This window comes from Rhinoderma darwinii, chromosome 2 (assembly GCF_050947455.1).
Source record: "Rhinoderma darwinii isolate aRhiDar2 chromosome 2, aRhiDar2.hap1, whole genome shotgun sequence".
NCBI classification, from domain to species: Eukaryota; Metazoa; Chordata; class Amphibia; order Anura; family Rhinodermatidae; genus Rhinoderma; species Rhinoderma darwinii.
The window spans coordinates 103,710,051-103,727,594 of record NC_134688.1 but is presented as its reverse complement, the minus strand read 5'-3'; the positions used below and the strand labels follow the sequence as shown (position 1 = coordinate 103,727,594).

General features: G+C 41.7%; 1 protein-coding gene across 1 annotated transcript in view; it reads right to left on the bottom strand.

Moving 5' to 3' along the window:
* STAC3 (SH3 and cysteine rich domain 3) overlaps window positions 1–15,089 on the bottom strand; it is a 37,696-nt gene extending 22,607 nt beyond the window's left edge. The window contains exons 1-3 of the mRNA XM_075851077.1: window positions 14,834–15,089; window positions 7,894–7,991; window positions 6,144–6,225 (exon numbers count right to left, since the gene is read on the bottom strand). Of these exons, the coding sequence (XP_075707192.1) occupies window positions 6,144–6,225; window positions 7,894–7,991; window positions 14,834–15,089 (436 nt within the window). The remainder of the gene's footprint in view (window positions 1–6,143; window positions 6,226–7,893; window positions 7,992–14,833) is intronic.
* Window positions 15,090–17,544: the final 2,455 nt, after the last annotated feature.

Below are 17,544 nucleotides of genomic sequence, written 5' to 3'. Positions count from 1 at the left end.
GGAGTGCCCCCTTGTTTTTTGAGGGGGTTTTACATGGAACAGGATTTCACCATATTTTTTGTATGTGCCATTCATATATTTATATAAGTTAATCATGTCCCCACTTAGTCGTCTTTTTTCAAGGCTAAATAGGTTTAGTTCTTTTAATCTTTCCTCATAACTTAGATTCTCCATGCCCCTAATTAGCTTCATTGCTCTTCTTTGTATTTTTTCCAACTCCAGGGCATCCTTTCTATGAACTGGAGCCCAGAACTGAACTGCATATTCTAGATGAGGCCTCACTAATGCTTTGTAAAGTGGTAATATTACATCCCTGTCCCGCGAGTCCATGCCTCTTTTAATACACGACAATATCCTTTTGGCCTTTGAAGCAGCTGATTGACACTGCATGCTGTTATTTAGTTTATGATTTACAAGTACACCCAGATCCTTCTCAACAAGTGACTCCCCCAGTGTAGCTCCCCATAGGACATGTGATGCATGCAGATTGTTGGTACCCAGGTGCATAACTTTACATTTATCTACATTAAACTTCATCTGCCAAGTGGACGCCCAAACACTTAGTTTGTTTAAATCCGCTTCAAATTCACGAACATCTTCCATAGACTGAACTATATTACATAGCTTGGTGTCATCTGCAAAAATAGAAATAGTGCTATTAATCCCATCCTCTATATCATTAATAAATAAGTTGAATAATAGTGGTCCCAGCACTGAACCCTGGGGTACACCACTTATAATCAGGGACCATGCAGAGTAGGAATCATTGACCACAACTCTCTGGATACGGTCCTTGAGCCAATTCTCAATCCAATTACAAACGATACTTTCTAAACTTATAGTCCTTAATTTACCCATTAGGCGTCTATGGGGGACAGTGTCAAATGCCTTTGCAAAGTCCAAAAACACTATATCCACAGCGACCCCTCTGTCTAGGCTTCTGCTCACCTCTTCATAAAAACAAACTGGCCCATAAAATTTTCCTGCAACAGGTTGAGGAAATGTCTCCCCTTTGCAGTTGAAGCCGAACCATGACACCAATTAATATCCCGGAAATTAAAATCTCCCATTATCACTATAGTACCCGCCTGTGCAGCCCGCTCCATCTGTTTATATAGCTGACCTTCCATCTCCTCAGTTATATTGGGGGGTCTATAGATTACACCAAAAGTAATTTTTTCAGTGTTTACCTCCCTTTCTAGTTCCACCCACAAGGTTTCAACCTCCTCACAGTATTCACCCACTATTGTCTCTTTCACACTCGCCTTCATATCACTTCTCACATACAGACATACACCACTGCCTTTCCTATTTGTCCTGTCTTTCCGAAACAGTGTAAAACCCTGTAGATTTACAGCCCAGTCATGTGAAGAGTCATTTAGTTGCCCCCAAATTTGGTAACTCTTACCGCTCATGCACAAGACCGTTGTTTTCTTCAGTGTCCTATCCGTTGAGTTTTTTTTGCGGATAGCATACTGAACCATACAGTTAGATCACCATTTGGGTATGTTCACAGGTGTCCAAACTGTTCCCTACATCTAAATGGGGTTTGTAAAAAAAAAAGTAATGTACATGCTACAGAAACCGCAGCACCATTTGTGTGTTTGAAACAGATTTTTCAACAAATCTGCAGTGTGCAAAACATAGCCTTACATAGACATTTACTGACACACAGAATCCATGCTTTACTATAATTATACATTGTTACTAGTGCAGCAATGTAAGGCCCCATTCACATCGCGTTTCTGCTATCAGCCGAGCGTATGCGTTTTTTTTATAAAAACGTGGTCCATTGAAAACCTATACAAATGTGTACCATTTTCTGTTTACGTCTGTGTTTTTCTATAGCGTGTACGTTTAGCGTATACTGTATATATGTCGGTATACGTTTCTGTCCGTTTTTACCTAAAAAAGTATAATTTTTTTTTTTTAGTAAACACAGGAAAAAAACGAAACAAAAAAAACTGATAGATTTATCGTATGTAAACGGATACAAACGTATAGCATTACGTTTGCATGCGTCGTCCATTAAGATCAATGCTAAAAAAATATCACGTCGCGTATACCTTTTTTTGAAGTACAGAATACCATAGCAGACTACGGTTTTCAGTACTTTCAAAAAACAGTATCCCAACATAAACCATGACAAACATACCAAACTGATGTTATTTTGGTCTACGTTTGACCCATTATAGTCTGTGTATACGCCGAGCTATACGTTTCAATACTGTTTTAGTGTTTAAAAATGTATACGCTCGGCGGACAGCACAAATGCGATGTGAATGGGGACTAACACACACACACACACACACACACACAGGTAATGATTGAATATACAGTAATTTCTTATGTTTAAAAGAGGGCTCCATGAGTCAGAAAAAATTGAAAAACATGGAATGAAACATATACCAGAGGCGTGGCTAGGTTCTCCTGCACCCGGGGCAAAGATTCAGATTGGCGCCCCCCCCCCCCCCCCCAACTTATTTCCCGACATCTCCTTCCCACTCGCAATGTTTGCTTTCTCTACCAATCAATGAGGTGTAATTTTTGTTCACAATTTTTTTTTATGTAACTCGGGTATAAAAGCATTTCTACATTTTACAAGCGATATAGTTATATAATGTAATTAACATAAAAATAAATAGAAAATAAATGAAAGAGGCCACATACAGCCCCCTGTAGTTAGCACCACACAAATCCCCCCCTTGTAGATAGAGCACACACAGCCCCCCTTGTAGATAGTGTCACACACAGCCCGCTTCCCCCCTTGTAGATAGCGGCATACTCCCCCCCCTTGCAGATAGTGCCACACACAGCCCGCTGCCCCTTTGTAAATAGTGCCACATTCCCCCCCCTTTTAAATAGCGCCACACTCCCCCCCCCCCTTGTACTTAGCGCCACACTGTAAACAGAGCGGTGAGCGGTAGCCTACCGCTACCACTCTCCGCTCTGCCTTGTGTGACTTACCGGAGGAGCCGAGGAGGTCATGCGGCACAGGCAGTGGCAGAGTTCCTTCTGACTAGGGTTGGTGACAGCCAGGGCCGGCCTCAGCTTGGATGGCGCCCTGTGCGGGACTCTCTATTGCCGCCCCCTACACAAAACAAAAATGAACTACATATATAGGCATGCTGGAACATATATACTGTACATACATAAAGACAGATATTTAGACATACAGGCAAATATACATACACACATTCTGGAAACAGGTAAATATATAGACGTACAGACACATACACACACACACACACACTGGCAGATAAACACACAGATAGGGATATATACAAATACATAAAAGGCACATATATATACACAAGCACAATGACACATTCACAAACAGACCCATATATACAGAAAATGTAGTAGATTTCATGTGCAGCCCTATGTAACAGCACAGATAACACACAGTGATAACTGAGTACAGATAATGTAGTAGTTGTTACCTGCAGTCCTATGTAACACCACATATAACACAGTGATAACTCTCTGAGTACAGATAATGTAGTAGTTGTTACCTGCAGTCCTATGTAACACCACAGATAACACACAGTGATAACTGAGTACAGATAATGTAGCTGTTGTTACCTGCAGTCCTATGTAACACCACAGATAACACAGTGATAACTCTCTGAGTACAGATAATGTAGTAGTGTTATCTGCAGTCCTATGTAACACCACAGATAACACAGTGATAACTCTCTGAGTACAGATAATGTAGTAGATGTAAGAGACAAACACACACACACACTGTAACATATACACATACAAACACAGAGACACATACTGTATACACACTACACACACATATACACACAGACAATCACCATGTCTCCTTGCTGACAGGATCACAGGTCAGGACAGGCTGTGGGCGGAGCTTCCTCCTCTGCTTCTCGGCTGGTATTTACTCCGTGTGTGTCTAACAGCTGAGCACAGAGTAGAGGCAGAGCCCAGTGGCGCCCCGTACATGCTGGGAGGGTGCAGCACGGGAGTGGACCAGTCCAGTCCCCTGACCTGAGTCATCTGACCTCACGTCACTGACGTGAGGTCAGGTGACAGGTAAGGTGACTGGACTGGTCCACTCCCTGGCCGTCATAGACCCCAGTCAGAACACTGCTGCTTGATTTTCTGGCTCTTCCTAAGGCTTTATTCACACGGACATGTCCGTTTTGCGCGCGCAAAAAACGCTGCATTTTGAGCGCGCAAAAGGTCCGTGTGTCATCAGCATATGATGCGTGGCTGCGTGATTTTCGCGCAGCCGGCATCATTATGACACTCTGTTTTTATGTTTGCAGACAGAAAAGCACGTGGTGCTTTTCTGTTTTCATTCATGTATTTTAATTCTGTTGCGCGAAACAGTGCTTCCGTGTGCCGAGCGCGATTTGCACGCACCCATTGACTTTAAGGCTGGGTTCACACGTGGCGGAATTTCACTTGAATTCCGCAGCGGAGCCGTTTCTGCATTGACTTCCACTTCTATTTAGAAGTGTTCGTTTAGACGATGCGTAAAATTCCGCTGCGGAGCATAGGCTGCGGAGCGGAATTTGGTGTCCGCAGCATGCTCTGTCTGTTGCGGACCAGTGGCGGACTGGTTGCGGACTCATGGCGGAATTTCTCCATTGACTTCAATGGAGATTCTAAATTCCGCAATGAAGTCCGCAGCTGTCATGTACATGTTATGTGTGCTGCGGATGCGTCTTGCTTTTTTAACATGACATTTCTTCATTCTGGCTGGACTTATGTATTTCTAGGTCTACAGCCAGACTGAGGAAGTCAATGGGGCTCCCGGAATTACGGGAGCGTTGCTAGGAGACGTCAGTAAATAGTCACTGTCCAGGGTGCTGAAAGAGTTAAGCGATCGGCAGTCACTGTTTCTGCACCCTGGACAGTGACTACCGATCCCAATATACAGCAACCTGTAAAAAAAATAGAAGTTCATACTTACCGAGAACTCCCTGCTTCTGTCTCCAGTCCGGCTTCCCAGGATGACGTTTCAGTGTAAGTGACGGCTGCAGCCAATCACAGGCTAATAACAGGCTGCAGCGGTCACATGGACTGCCGCGTCATCCAGGGAGGTCGGGCTGGATGCCGAAAGAGGGACGCGTCACCAAGACAACGGCCGGTAAGTATGAAATTCGTTTATTTTCACTAGGGAAAGTGCTGTCCCTTCTCTATCCTGCACTGAATAGAGAGAAGGGAAGCACTTTTCCCGCAGTCCGCAGCAGCTAGTCCGCATCAATTTACTGCACATTTTGGGCAGATCCGCCGCAGAGTCTGCAACGCAGATTCTGTGCGGCATTGATGCGGACAGCTGCGGAGGAAATCCGCCACGTCTGGCCGTGCCCTAATGGGTGCGAGCAGCGCGAAATACGGCCAAATATAGGACATGTCGTGCGTTTCACGCAGTGGACATACGCTGCGTGAAATTCACTGACAGTGTGAACCGCCCCATTCAGTAACATAGGTCCACGCGCATATATATATATATATATATACAATCCACAGTCAAGCAGCACAGGCAGCTAGTGGGTGCAGGACCTAGGGAACAGACCCACGTCATGTGTAATGTGTATATAGAAAGCAAAAAATAGGCAGCTTCAGTAAGGTATATACTTTGCATTTTTTATAGATACAGTAGATAGATAGATAGATAGATAGATAGATAGATAGATAGATAGATAGATAGATAGATAGATAGATAGATAGATAGATAGATAGATAGATAGATAGATAGATAGATAGATAGATAGATAGATACTAAGATTGATAGATTATTAATATAATTGATATATTTATTTTTTTTTATTCAGCTAAGACTATGTTCAAATTTGTGTTCGGGATTTTCGTTGCTCTGTTCCGCCAGAGGGTCAGAGCAACGAAAATACCGGACAGACCGGTTCCATTGCACCACGAACACCACCAGCGCCCGGCGGAACCTATTCCCTTTAATGGGTTCCGTCGGGTTTTCGTCTTAGTAGCCACGGTTCTACCATAAAGAATAATGCTACATGCTGCGCTATTGTTTCCAATAATTTTCGGCCAGATCTGCGAAGGGGGCACCTAACGAAGCCTCCAACGCAGATGCGGATGAGTCCTAATGGTACACAGTTACTATTCTTTAATAAACAGTGTAATATAAAACTTACAGAATGGCAGCAGTTCCTTTACACACGCATATTGCTGATTGCTGTATAGAGGGGAACTGTACGCACGGCGAAAACCAGGGGGCTGAAAAAAAAAAAGAATATAGATTTCTGTTTTATTTCTATAAGTGTATAGTGTGCAATAGATTCTCCGTAAAACAGCCAAGTGCAATAACATTTTGTAATTTTACCGTAAAAGCAGCTTTCCAGTTTTATGTAAATTGAAGACTGGGTAAACCTTTGTAGCATTTTTATTATTAATGAATGTGTTTAGTGTTTTGAAACAATTTTCTAATAGACATTTAAAAAAAAAAGTTATTTCGTTTTAGCGCAGCAGCTTCTATGTCCACTATAGATAGAATCTGCATCACGATACTGTAAATGCTTATTCACACAAACGTTGAATACGTACGTGTTTCGGCCGTTAAAACAACGGCTGTCTCAAGCACGCATGTATTTCAATGGGGCCGTCCACACGGCCGTTGTTTCAACGGACCATGTGAAGGGTCCATTGAAGAATAGAACTTGTCCTATTTTCTTCCGTTTTCACGGTTCCCTTCATAGACTCAAGTCAATGGGGAACTGTGAAAACGGGTCCCACACGGGTGAAACTCGGATTTGAAAAACGGCCGTTTATCATGTCCGTGTTTCCCCACGTTTGTGTGAATAGCCCTAAGACGAATCCCTCAGTGAGCTGGTCTGATGGCTCAACTGACAGCGGCTCCTGTGTGCCTCTGGCACACAATATAACCCTAATACCGATCAAATTTAAGATGAAGAACTTAGAAAATGAGAACAGGTTTTCAGGGTCTTGATGTAAACACTGAATGTTTTAATTTCAAAGAATTAAAAAAAGACATGGTACGCACATCCAATCTTTACAGTGATCTACTGAAGATAAGTAAAATTAAAAAATGATCATGAGGTTCCTAGTACATATTTTAATCAAGCGGTATAAGCTTACATGCCACAAATGTTTCCATTCACTGATAGTAAGCAAAGGGGCAGATATATTAAGACTGCCGTTTCATACGCCAGTATTAATATATAGATCACTTGAGTAAAATGCCCCTAATTTATTAAGAGGCGCACTCCTCTTAATAAATTAGGCGCATCTCTAGATGTCCCTGCATGTGAAAAGGAAATCTACGCAAGTTATGAGCTGGAGTAGGTTTCCGCTATAATTTAGGCCAGTTTCCGGCATAAATTATACCAAATTTGTTGGCCCGTGAGTGGCCATGCCCCCTCGTGCTAAGCCCCACCTACTTTTTTTTTTAAAGCGAAGGAGGAGACGTAAATTGCTAAATGTTTGCACAAAAACTGTGTTTTTGCACAAATCCCTAATTTCTATGCCAGAAACTGGATTAGAGTGCTTTATAACTTCCCCGAATGTATATTAGAACATTGCAGATCGTTTCATTATACAATAGTTAAAGAGGCTCTGTCACCAGATTTTGCAACCCCTATCTGCTATTGCAGCAGATCGGCGCTGCAATGTAGATTACAGTAACGTTTTTATTTTTAAAAAACGAGCATTTTTGGCCAAGTTATGGCCATTTTTGTATTTATGCAAATGAGGCTTGCAAAAGTACAAGTGGGCGTGTTTAAAAGTAAAAGTACAACTGGGCGTGTATTATGTACCCTTTCCAGTTAGTAAATGTCAGGACCGAATACTCAGAATACATGTTACATTATTATCAAGTGAATAATATAATACAAGTACAAGACAGTGTCCAAAATTTCTAGAACTTACTATTTTCCCAAAACATTTCTGGAACTCCACGTAGGACTGACAGTGGTGGTGAATGTTAGTCTTGCAATTTTTGCATCTCAGTCCAAATTTGTTGTTTACTGCAAGCAAAATAAAAGCAAAAGTAAAATAAAAGATTATCTGTAGTGAATCTTATAAAGGAAATGCTGTCACTTTATGATTGTTGGGGGTCCAACCTCTGGGACCTCCCCACCGATCCTCAGACTATAGGGGCCGCAGGCACTGATTTAGCTCTGCAACCCTTCACTCTTTTACCAAGTGAATGGTGCCGGCTGCAGTAATAACTTTATGTCTAAAATAGCGCACTTCACAAATACTGTATAAGATTTTTTATAGTCACTTTTTGAAAATTCAGTGATAAAAAAAACCATGCTAAAACATAATTACTCGTGGCTACAGCGCATCTGCCAGGCCAATGAGTAATGAAGGTTGCTCTAACATTTCACGGCCTCAGCCCTTTTATTGACATGAACCACTGGCAACAATAGGTGGCAAAACAAAGAAAATACTCACAATGCAGTTGTTGCTATGTTGAAGTAATAGCAAATTAGTATCTGGAGACAATGACATATTCATATGGACCATGGCCACCAAGGAATGCTACCTCTTAAAAGGGAAATCTATAATATTGTACAATATGCTTAGGATTCTCTATTTTATGCAGATCACAGGTCAAAGATGGTGGCAGCACCAGATGCCAGGGCCCACTAGAATTACATTCTCTGTTTCTCAAGCCAAGGGAGGGCAAGACCGGGGGCCTACTGTAACTCTGTTTCCCAAGGGCCCACATACACCTGGAAGTGGTCCGGATCATGGTATACATCATTAGGCACCATATATCATTGGACTTTAATGACTGGCCCTCTAAATAAGCTGGAATTATGCACACAACTGAGCACCATTTGTACAATATACGCTCCAATATCATACTGTAATAGGATCTATAAGAACACATAATTATCTTGTAAGTCGGCTCTGTACCTTTTAGTGCTCCTGTGCCATATTCTAATGAGCATAAGTCATATCTTCGTTTGAAAAGAGTCATATCTTCATTCCTCAAGTCTTTCAGAGTTAAGCCCATCTCCTTACTTTTGATTGACATCTCCTAGTCTCCCCCTAGCACACACTAAATCTCGCGCTTGCGCATCAATGTCCTGTTCTGGTGCAATGCGCACAATGGTAAAACATGCGCAGTAACTAGATTTGAGGCCCGGACAAAGCAGGGAAGGGTGTCGGACCATACATGACAGGCACATGCGCGCTACCTCAGACGAGATTTCGTCATTCAGAGCAGGCCAGTTTTTGGCAGTGGGCGGGCATAAGAAGAGGAACAAACAAGACTGCCAGATTATTCCCATAAAAGACGCAAAATGTTTGCAGACTATTATTTACGGTTGAAGGAGGAGTTTTGAAGCGGGGATAACGGCAATAAACCCTTGACAGCAGCGGCCAGTAAAGTTCAATAGGTGAAATGCTGGTGACAAGTTCCCTTTAAGGATAAAGGAATGTTCAGGGAATAAATAATTGGCATACTCTGTTCTTAGATCAGCAGCATGTATATAAATTATTTGAGGCCACACCCTAAATTCGGATTAAAATTTGGTTGCTACATTCTACAAAGGACACTTGGAGATAGAACAAGGTTGGAAAAAGTATCTATCTTACAATAAAACATTGAAAATTTAGACCTGTTCATTTTAGAAAGATGTCTTTGAGATTATCTTATTATATATATATAGTGCTTTGGGGTTTTCCCAGTCTTATTTCAATACAACCTTGAATGAAAATGGATTTTATGAAGAGGTGAGCAGAAGCCTAGACAGAGGGGCCGCTGTGGATCTAGTGTTTTTGGACTTTGCAAAGGCATTTGACACTGTCCCTCATAGACGCCTAATGGGTAAATTAAGGACTATAGGTTTAGAAAGTATAGTTTGTAATTGGATTGAGAATTGGCTCAAGGACCGTATCCAGAGAGTTGTGGTCAATGATTCCTACTCTGAAGGGTCCCCGGTTATAAGTGGTGTACCCCAGGGTTCAGTGCTGGGACCACTATCATTCAACTTATTTATTAATGATATAGAGGATGGGATTAATAGCACTATTTCTATTTTTGCAGATGACACCAAGCTATGTAGTAATGTTCAGTCTATGGAAGCAAGCTGATTTGAATACACAATTAGTGTTTGGGCGTCCACTTGGCAGATGAAGTTTAATGTAGATAAATGTAAAGTTATGCATCTGGGAACCAACAATCTGCATGCATCATATGTCCTAGGGGGAGCTACACTGGGGAGTCACTGGTTGAGAAGGATCTGGGTGTACTTGTAAATCATAAACTCAATAACAGCATGCAATGTCAATCAGCTGCTTCAAGGGCCAGCAAGATATTGTCGTGTATTAAAAAATGCATGGACTCGCGGGACAGGGATGTAATAATGCCACTTTACAAAGCATTAGTGAGGCCTCATCTAGAATATGCAGTTCAGTTCTGGGCTCCAGTTCATAGAAAGGATGCCCTGGAGTTAGAAAAATACAAAGAAGAGCAATGAAGCGAATAATGGGCATGGAGAATCTAAGTTATGAGGAAAGATTAAAAGAATTAAACCTATTTAGCCTTGAAAAAAGACGACTAAGGGGGGACATGATTAATTTATATAAATATATTAATGGCCCATACAAAAAATATGGTGAAATCCTGTTCCATCTAAAACCCCCTCAAAAAACAAGGGGGCACTCCCTCCGTCTGGAGAAAAAAAGGTTCAACCTGCAGAGGCGACAAGGCTTCTTTACAGTGAGAACTGTGAATCTATGGAATAGCCTACCGCAGGAGCTGGTCACAGCAGGGACAGGAGATGGCTTTAAAAAAGGCTTAGATAATTTCCCAGAACAAAAAAATATTAGCTCCTATGTGTTGAAATTTTTTCCTTCCCTTTTCCCATCCCTTGGTTGAACTTGATGGACATGTGACTTTTTTTCAACCGTACTATGTAAGTCCCCTAGAGGTACTAGAAAAAAATATCTATAAATCAGTAAAATAACATTTTTAATAATGTACACCAAAATAAAATAACAAACTCCAGAATTGCTGTTCTTTGGTCACCTTACCTTCCAAATAAATTGGAATAAAGAGTGATAAAGAAGTTGAATAAACCTAAAAATAGAACCAGTAAAAACTACAGTCCGCCCCGAAAAAAAAACTAGCCCTTTCATCACTCCATTAACAGATGAATAAAAGTCAGAATATGGCGACAAAACATTTTTTTAAACAAATATTTTTTTCTATGTTAAAGTAGTACATCATAAAAAAAAAAACAATATAAATTCAGTACCGTCGTAATGCTACTGACCAGCAGAATAAAGTTAACATGTCATTTTTTCCGCACTGTCAATGGAAGGTAATAACCCAGTACATTATATTGTACATGAAATAGTGCCATTAAAAGCTACAACTCGTCCCGCAAAAAAACAAGCCCTTATACGGCTATGTCGAAGGAATAATAAGAATAATGGCTTTTGGATGCGGAAAAAATAAAAAATGGCTGCGGCAGCAAGGTTAAAGAGAACCTTTCACCTCCCCATACATGTGCAGCATATATCAGGCAGTGCTTCACAAACCTTGTCTTATGTGAATTTTTTTTCTATCCTCCTCCGTTATTTACACATCAGTGCCATTATATTTGGCGCCCAATATTTAAATAACCCCCTGAACTGTCAATGGGGCGTGTAAATGGCAAAGGGGTGTGTTACTATCCCTGTGACACCGTCCAATCAGCTACGGACAGTGTCACAGCTGCTTGTGCGGTCTGATCTCTCACATGAGATCACAGTCTTTCCTTCACTGTCTGACAAGAGACGGAGAGGAGAGCGTTCTCCGCCGCAGCTGTGGAACAGAAGAGGAGAAGAAGAATATGAATTCTTCTTCTGTTCCGTGGCGGCGGGAGTATCGTCGGCAGCGTCGTAGGAGTTGTGTACCCGTGCGTGCTCTCAGTCTCCTCTTATCTCGCGAGATCACATAGTCTTGTCTGCCGAGAGCTGAAGAGTGAGTGAGAGCGTGCCATTACACGCTCCATTGAAATTTTAGGGGGTTATTTAAATATTGGGTGCCAAATATAACGGCACCGATATCTAAATAACAGAGGAGGGTAGCGAAAAAACTTAAATTGCCCCAGGGTTTGTGCAGCCCTACCCATTACATGCTGCACTCAGCTGCACATGTATGGGCAGGTGAAAGGTTCTCTTTAAAGACTCTTCTGCTCATACAGTAAATCCAGCATATCAAATAATAGAAATATGTTGGAGAATTTCTGTATATGCAATTCCCTTAGGCTGTGTTCCCACAGTGCAGATTTTGCATGCGTTTTTTAAACCAAAACCAGGAACGGAACTCAAACAGAAGAAATATATGAAGAAAGGCTTTATAGGTCTCCTCTCCTGGATCCAATTCTGTTTTTGGCTTAAATAACGCATGCAAAATCTGCAACAAATCTGCACTGTGGGAACCCAGCCTAATGCTAAACTGAAGTTTCACTAAATAAGGTGCTAGGTCTGTGATAATAAGGCCTTATTTACACGAGCGTGTGCGTTTTGCGCACGCAAAAAACACGGCGTTTTGCGTGCGCAAAAGGCACTTAACAGCTCAGTGTGTCATCAGTGTATGATGCGCGGCTGCGAGATTTTATCGCAGCCGCCATCATTATGACACTCCGTGTGGATGTTTGTAAACAGAAAAGCACGTGGTGCTTTTCTGTTTGCATTCAGAGTTTGACAGCTGTTGCGCGAATCACGAAGTTCACATGGAAGTGCTTCCGTGCGGCATGCGTGGTTTTCACGCACCCATTGACTTCAATGGGTGCGTGATGCGCGAACAGCGCAAAAAGATAGGACATGTCGTGAGTTTTTTTCAGCGGACTCACGCTGAGCAAAACTCACAGACTGTCTGCATGCCCCCATAGACTAATATAGGTGCGTACGACATGCGTGAAAAGCACGCGCGTCGCACGCACGTATATCACGCTCGTGTAAACGAGGCCTAAAAAGTATGTTTGGGAGGGTTGCATGCTGACAATCCCTAAAATAAGTCTAAGTAGGTCTTTCTCCAAGACCTTGGTCAACCTGCCAATTTCAAATTCTTGGTTAGGGGATCATTGTTTTATTTATTTTTTTAAATAATTGTTACATAACGTTTTGACTTTTTGGTAGTGTGTTGCCTAGTAGGGAGACATTCATTGGACTAGTTCTATATAACAGAAGTATTGCATAAAATTTTGAATGACAACGCCCTGTATCCCACTTAAAGGGGTTATACATTTTGTACAATTCTTTTTTTGTTATAACCGTTCCCCCAAAGCTTAGCTAATCATAGGGTATTTTGCTGCAGGAATCACCAGCGATCAGGGTTGTCAATCGTCCGTAAATTTACAGACAGTCCGCAAACAAGGGGTATTTTCTTCTGCCATCCGTAGTGTACGGATGAAAAAAAACACTGTTTGATTGTTTTTCTTCTCCCGAAAGTTTGCACTGCTCATGTGCTAAAATTGACACGCGTTGCAACCACTACAATGGAAGCAGCGGTCGCGTCACCAGGGGAGAGATCCGGCCAATTTGCCCGGATTCTCCCAAACCAGTTAAAATTATAGCCAGTTCGGAGAAGTAGGGTAAAGCGGGACCCAGAACTGGTCCCCTGCAGTCAATTGTATCCGTGTCCTAAGGACGAGGATACGATTAATTAGTCTAGCGTGCCTGGGCACTATCAGTCCAGTGCCTTGCCATTCAGTGCTTTAGCAATGATGCAGTCACCATGATGACGTCATTTCGCCGACTGCGTCATTCCGCTGAATGAGGACTGGTCTCTGACCAGGTCTGCATTGCTGCGGGATGGCAAGGGAATGGGGACAGGGGAGCATGTAATGTTTTTTTCTTTTTTCTTTTCAGTGGGTAGTATTGGGCGTACTATCTACAGGGGACTCTGGGGGCACTATCTACAGGGGACTCTGGGGGCACTATCTACAGGGGACTCTGTGTGGGGCACTTACAGGGAAATCTTTGTGGGGCACTATCTACAGGGGACTCTATGGGGAGCACTATTTATAGCGGGCCCCATCTACAAGGCACTATATGTTGGCACTATCTACAAGGGACTCTCTGTGGGGCACTACCTACAGGGGGCGCTATCTCTTTGGTCTTCCTGTGATTTTTAGATAAGTAGTCCAGAAATTACTGAAGTGGAGGTTGGCAACCCTGCTAGTGATCTGCTGTAAACTGTGAGGGAGCCATTGCACAGTTCTCATTGAAATAATCAGGCTGTATATCTGATGCACAGACATACCGGGTCTTCTAGAAACATTCTTTATATCCACTCTGGCTAATAAATGAGGGGGCTCATAAATGGGGAACTCCCTCTATTAAATCAGAATTTCTAAATAGAGTATTTTGAAAATGAATTTTCAAATCCAAGCAATCCCTTTAAAGAGAACCTTTCACTCGTGAGATCACACAGTCTTGTCATCCTTGTCTGCCGAGAGCACGCATGCGCGCACAGCTCCGACGCTGCTTACGATACTCCCACTGCCACGAAACAGAAGAAGAATTCACATTCTTCTCCTCTTCTGTTCCGTGGCGGCGGCAGAGCTGTGCGTGCGTACGCTCTCCTCTCTTCATCTCTTGTCAGACAGTGAAGGAAAGACTGTGTGATCTCGCGAGAGAGGCTAGAATTTTTTATCAAAGTGAGACAGGGTTTGTGCAGCCCTGCCTATTACATGGTGCACTCATCTGCACATGTATGGACAGGTGAAAGGTTCTCTTTAAAGAAGATTTATGGAAAATATTTGTGCTGAGTTTCTGTTTTTTTTTACTGTTTCTCCAGCTGTGGGTAGCTGTAAATATGACATTTGTGAAACTGAAAAAAGTTTTAAGTATAACTTACAAACAATCATTCTAGCGCAAACGTCACAGAACTTAGGCTTCTTTAGGTAGTGATCCTTGAATTTATGAGGCTTGTCATTGACAGGCCGAGGTGGCTCTGGAGGGGGTTCGTCTTTCTTGTCATCATCGTCTTCCTCTTCTTCTGACTCATAGATATAATAAATAATAGGACCTGAGTTTGGGATCTCACCATTTGGCTGATTGTCTAGAGTTGGGGTTTGGGGTTCACTTTCTTCCTTATTCTTCTTTTTGAACATTTCCTTTACCTTTTGAACCTGAAAGGGAAATTTAGATAACATTTACAGTGGAGAAATTCATTAAAGGTGCATGGAATCAAAATCCAATGCTAATATATAACAATGCAAAGTCAATGTTACACCGACAAAATACTTTTTGGCAATTGTGACACTTTAAATTGTTCTAATTATATTTCACACTTGGAAAAATGTTATAGTGGTAGGGGACCTAATAAAATGGTATCTCCACTGAAATCCCAAAATGGTTTCAGATAATGCTAGAATAATGCTGTAATAACAAAATATTACTCAGGTAAATTCTAATCTTTGTATAGAATCCAAGCAAATCATATAGAAGTTGATTGCTATATGTACTTTTACTGTTAATGGAAAAGACCTTACTATAAAGAGAAACATTAGATATATATCACACATATGTAGATTATGTATAAGATGTTTAGATAGATTATATACTGTGTGTATTAATATTAAAACCACTCACAGGTGAAGTGGATAGCATTGATTTTCTCTGGACAATGACACCTGTCAAGGGGTGGGATATATTAAAGAGGTTCTGTCACCAGTTTCATACTTCCCTATCTCCTACCTAATCTAATAGGCGCTGTGGTGTAGATAGCTACTGTGTTGTTTTCTTTTTTTTTTTTAAACGTTTATCAATGACAAAGTTATGAGCATTTTAACATTTATGCTAATTCTTTGTAAAAAGCCCAATTGGCCGTTTTTTTTACTTTCACCAAGTGTGTGTTGTAAAGAAAAGTGTATGATGCTAACCAATCAGCGTCATACACTTCTCTTCATTCATGTCCAGCTTTAGTCACAGCACAACATGATCTCACGAGATCACGCTGTGACGTGGCTTCCTCCCTCAGAAGGCAGCAGGAGGCGATGTCTGGGTATTCTTCCGTCACTCCGGTAAAGCGGGAGGAAGTCACATCACAGTGTCTCTGTGCTGTGGCTAAAGCTGGAAAGTTGGGCTTTTACAAAAATTTGCATAAATGTTAAAATGCCCATAGCTTTGTCACTAATAAATGGTTTCCTAAAAAAACAACACAGTAGTTATCTACAACACAGTGCCTATTAGATTAGGTAGGAGATAGGGAAGTATGAAACTGGTGACAGAGCCTCTTTAAGCAGTACGTAAACATTCAGTTCTTGAAGTTGATGTGTGGGAAGCAGGAAAAATTAGCAAGCATAAGGATCAGAGCGACTTTGACAAGGGCCAAACTGTGATGACTAGACAACTGGGTCAGAACATCTAAACAACGGCAGGTGTTGTGGGGTGTTCTCATTATGCAATGTTTAGTACATATAAAAAGTGGTTCAAGGAATTGGTTAAAATTGGTTTACCAGCGACAAGGCTATAGGCGTCTATTGATGTGCATGTGGAGTGAAAGCTAGTCCATCTGATCCAATCTCATAAAAAAAACTTCTGTTGCACAAATAGCTGAAAAAGTTAGAGTGCCCATGCTGACCCATTTTTACTGCCGAAAGCGCCTAAAATGGGCACGTGAGCGTCAGAACTGGACTATGGAATATTGGAAAAAGGTGGCCTAGTCTGATGAATCATATTTTCATTTATATCATGTGGACAGCTGTGTACGTGTGCATTGCTTACCTGGGGAAGAAATGGCTTCAGGATGCACTATGGGAAGAAGGCAAGCTGCCAGAGGCATTGTGATACTCTGGGCAATGTTCTGCTTGGAAACCTTGAGTCCTGGCATTCATGTGTATGTTACGTTGACACGTAACATCTACCTAAACATTTTTGCAGATCAAGTACACCTCTTTATGGCAACGGTATTCCCTAATGGCAGTGGCCTCTTTCAGCAGATAATGTGTTTCCTTCCACACTACAAAAAATATTCAGGATTGGTTTAGTGACATGACAAAGAGTTCAAGGTTTTACTTGGCCTCCATATTCCCCGGATCTCAATTTCAATAAAAAAATCTGTGGGATTGGAAGGGAAAACGTCTGATTCATGGAGGCCCCACCAAGCAGTTTACAGAACTTAAAGAGGCTCTGTCACCAGATTATAAGTGGCCTATCTCCTACATAATCTGATCGACGCTGTAATGTAGATAACAACAGTGGTTTTTATTTTGAAAAATGATCATTTTTGAGCAAGTTATGAACAATTTTAGGTTTATGCTAATTAGTTTCTTAATGCCCAACTGGGCGCTTTTTAACTTTGGACCAAGTGGGCATTGTAAAGAGAAGTGTATGACACTGACCAATCAGCATCATACACTTACCTCCATTCATGTCCATTTGTACTCAGCACAGAGTTATCTCGCGAGATAACGCTGTGCTGTCACATACACCTACATTAACTTTACTGAGGTGTCTTGAGAGTGAATAGACATCCCCTCCAGTCAGGATGCGATGTCTATTCACACTCCGGACACTTCAGTAAAGTTTCTGTGGGACTTACACAGCACAGCGTGATCTTTAACA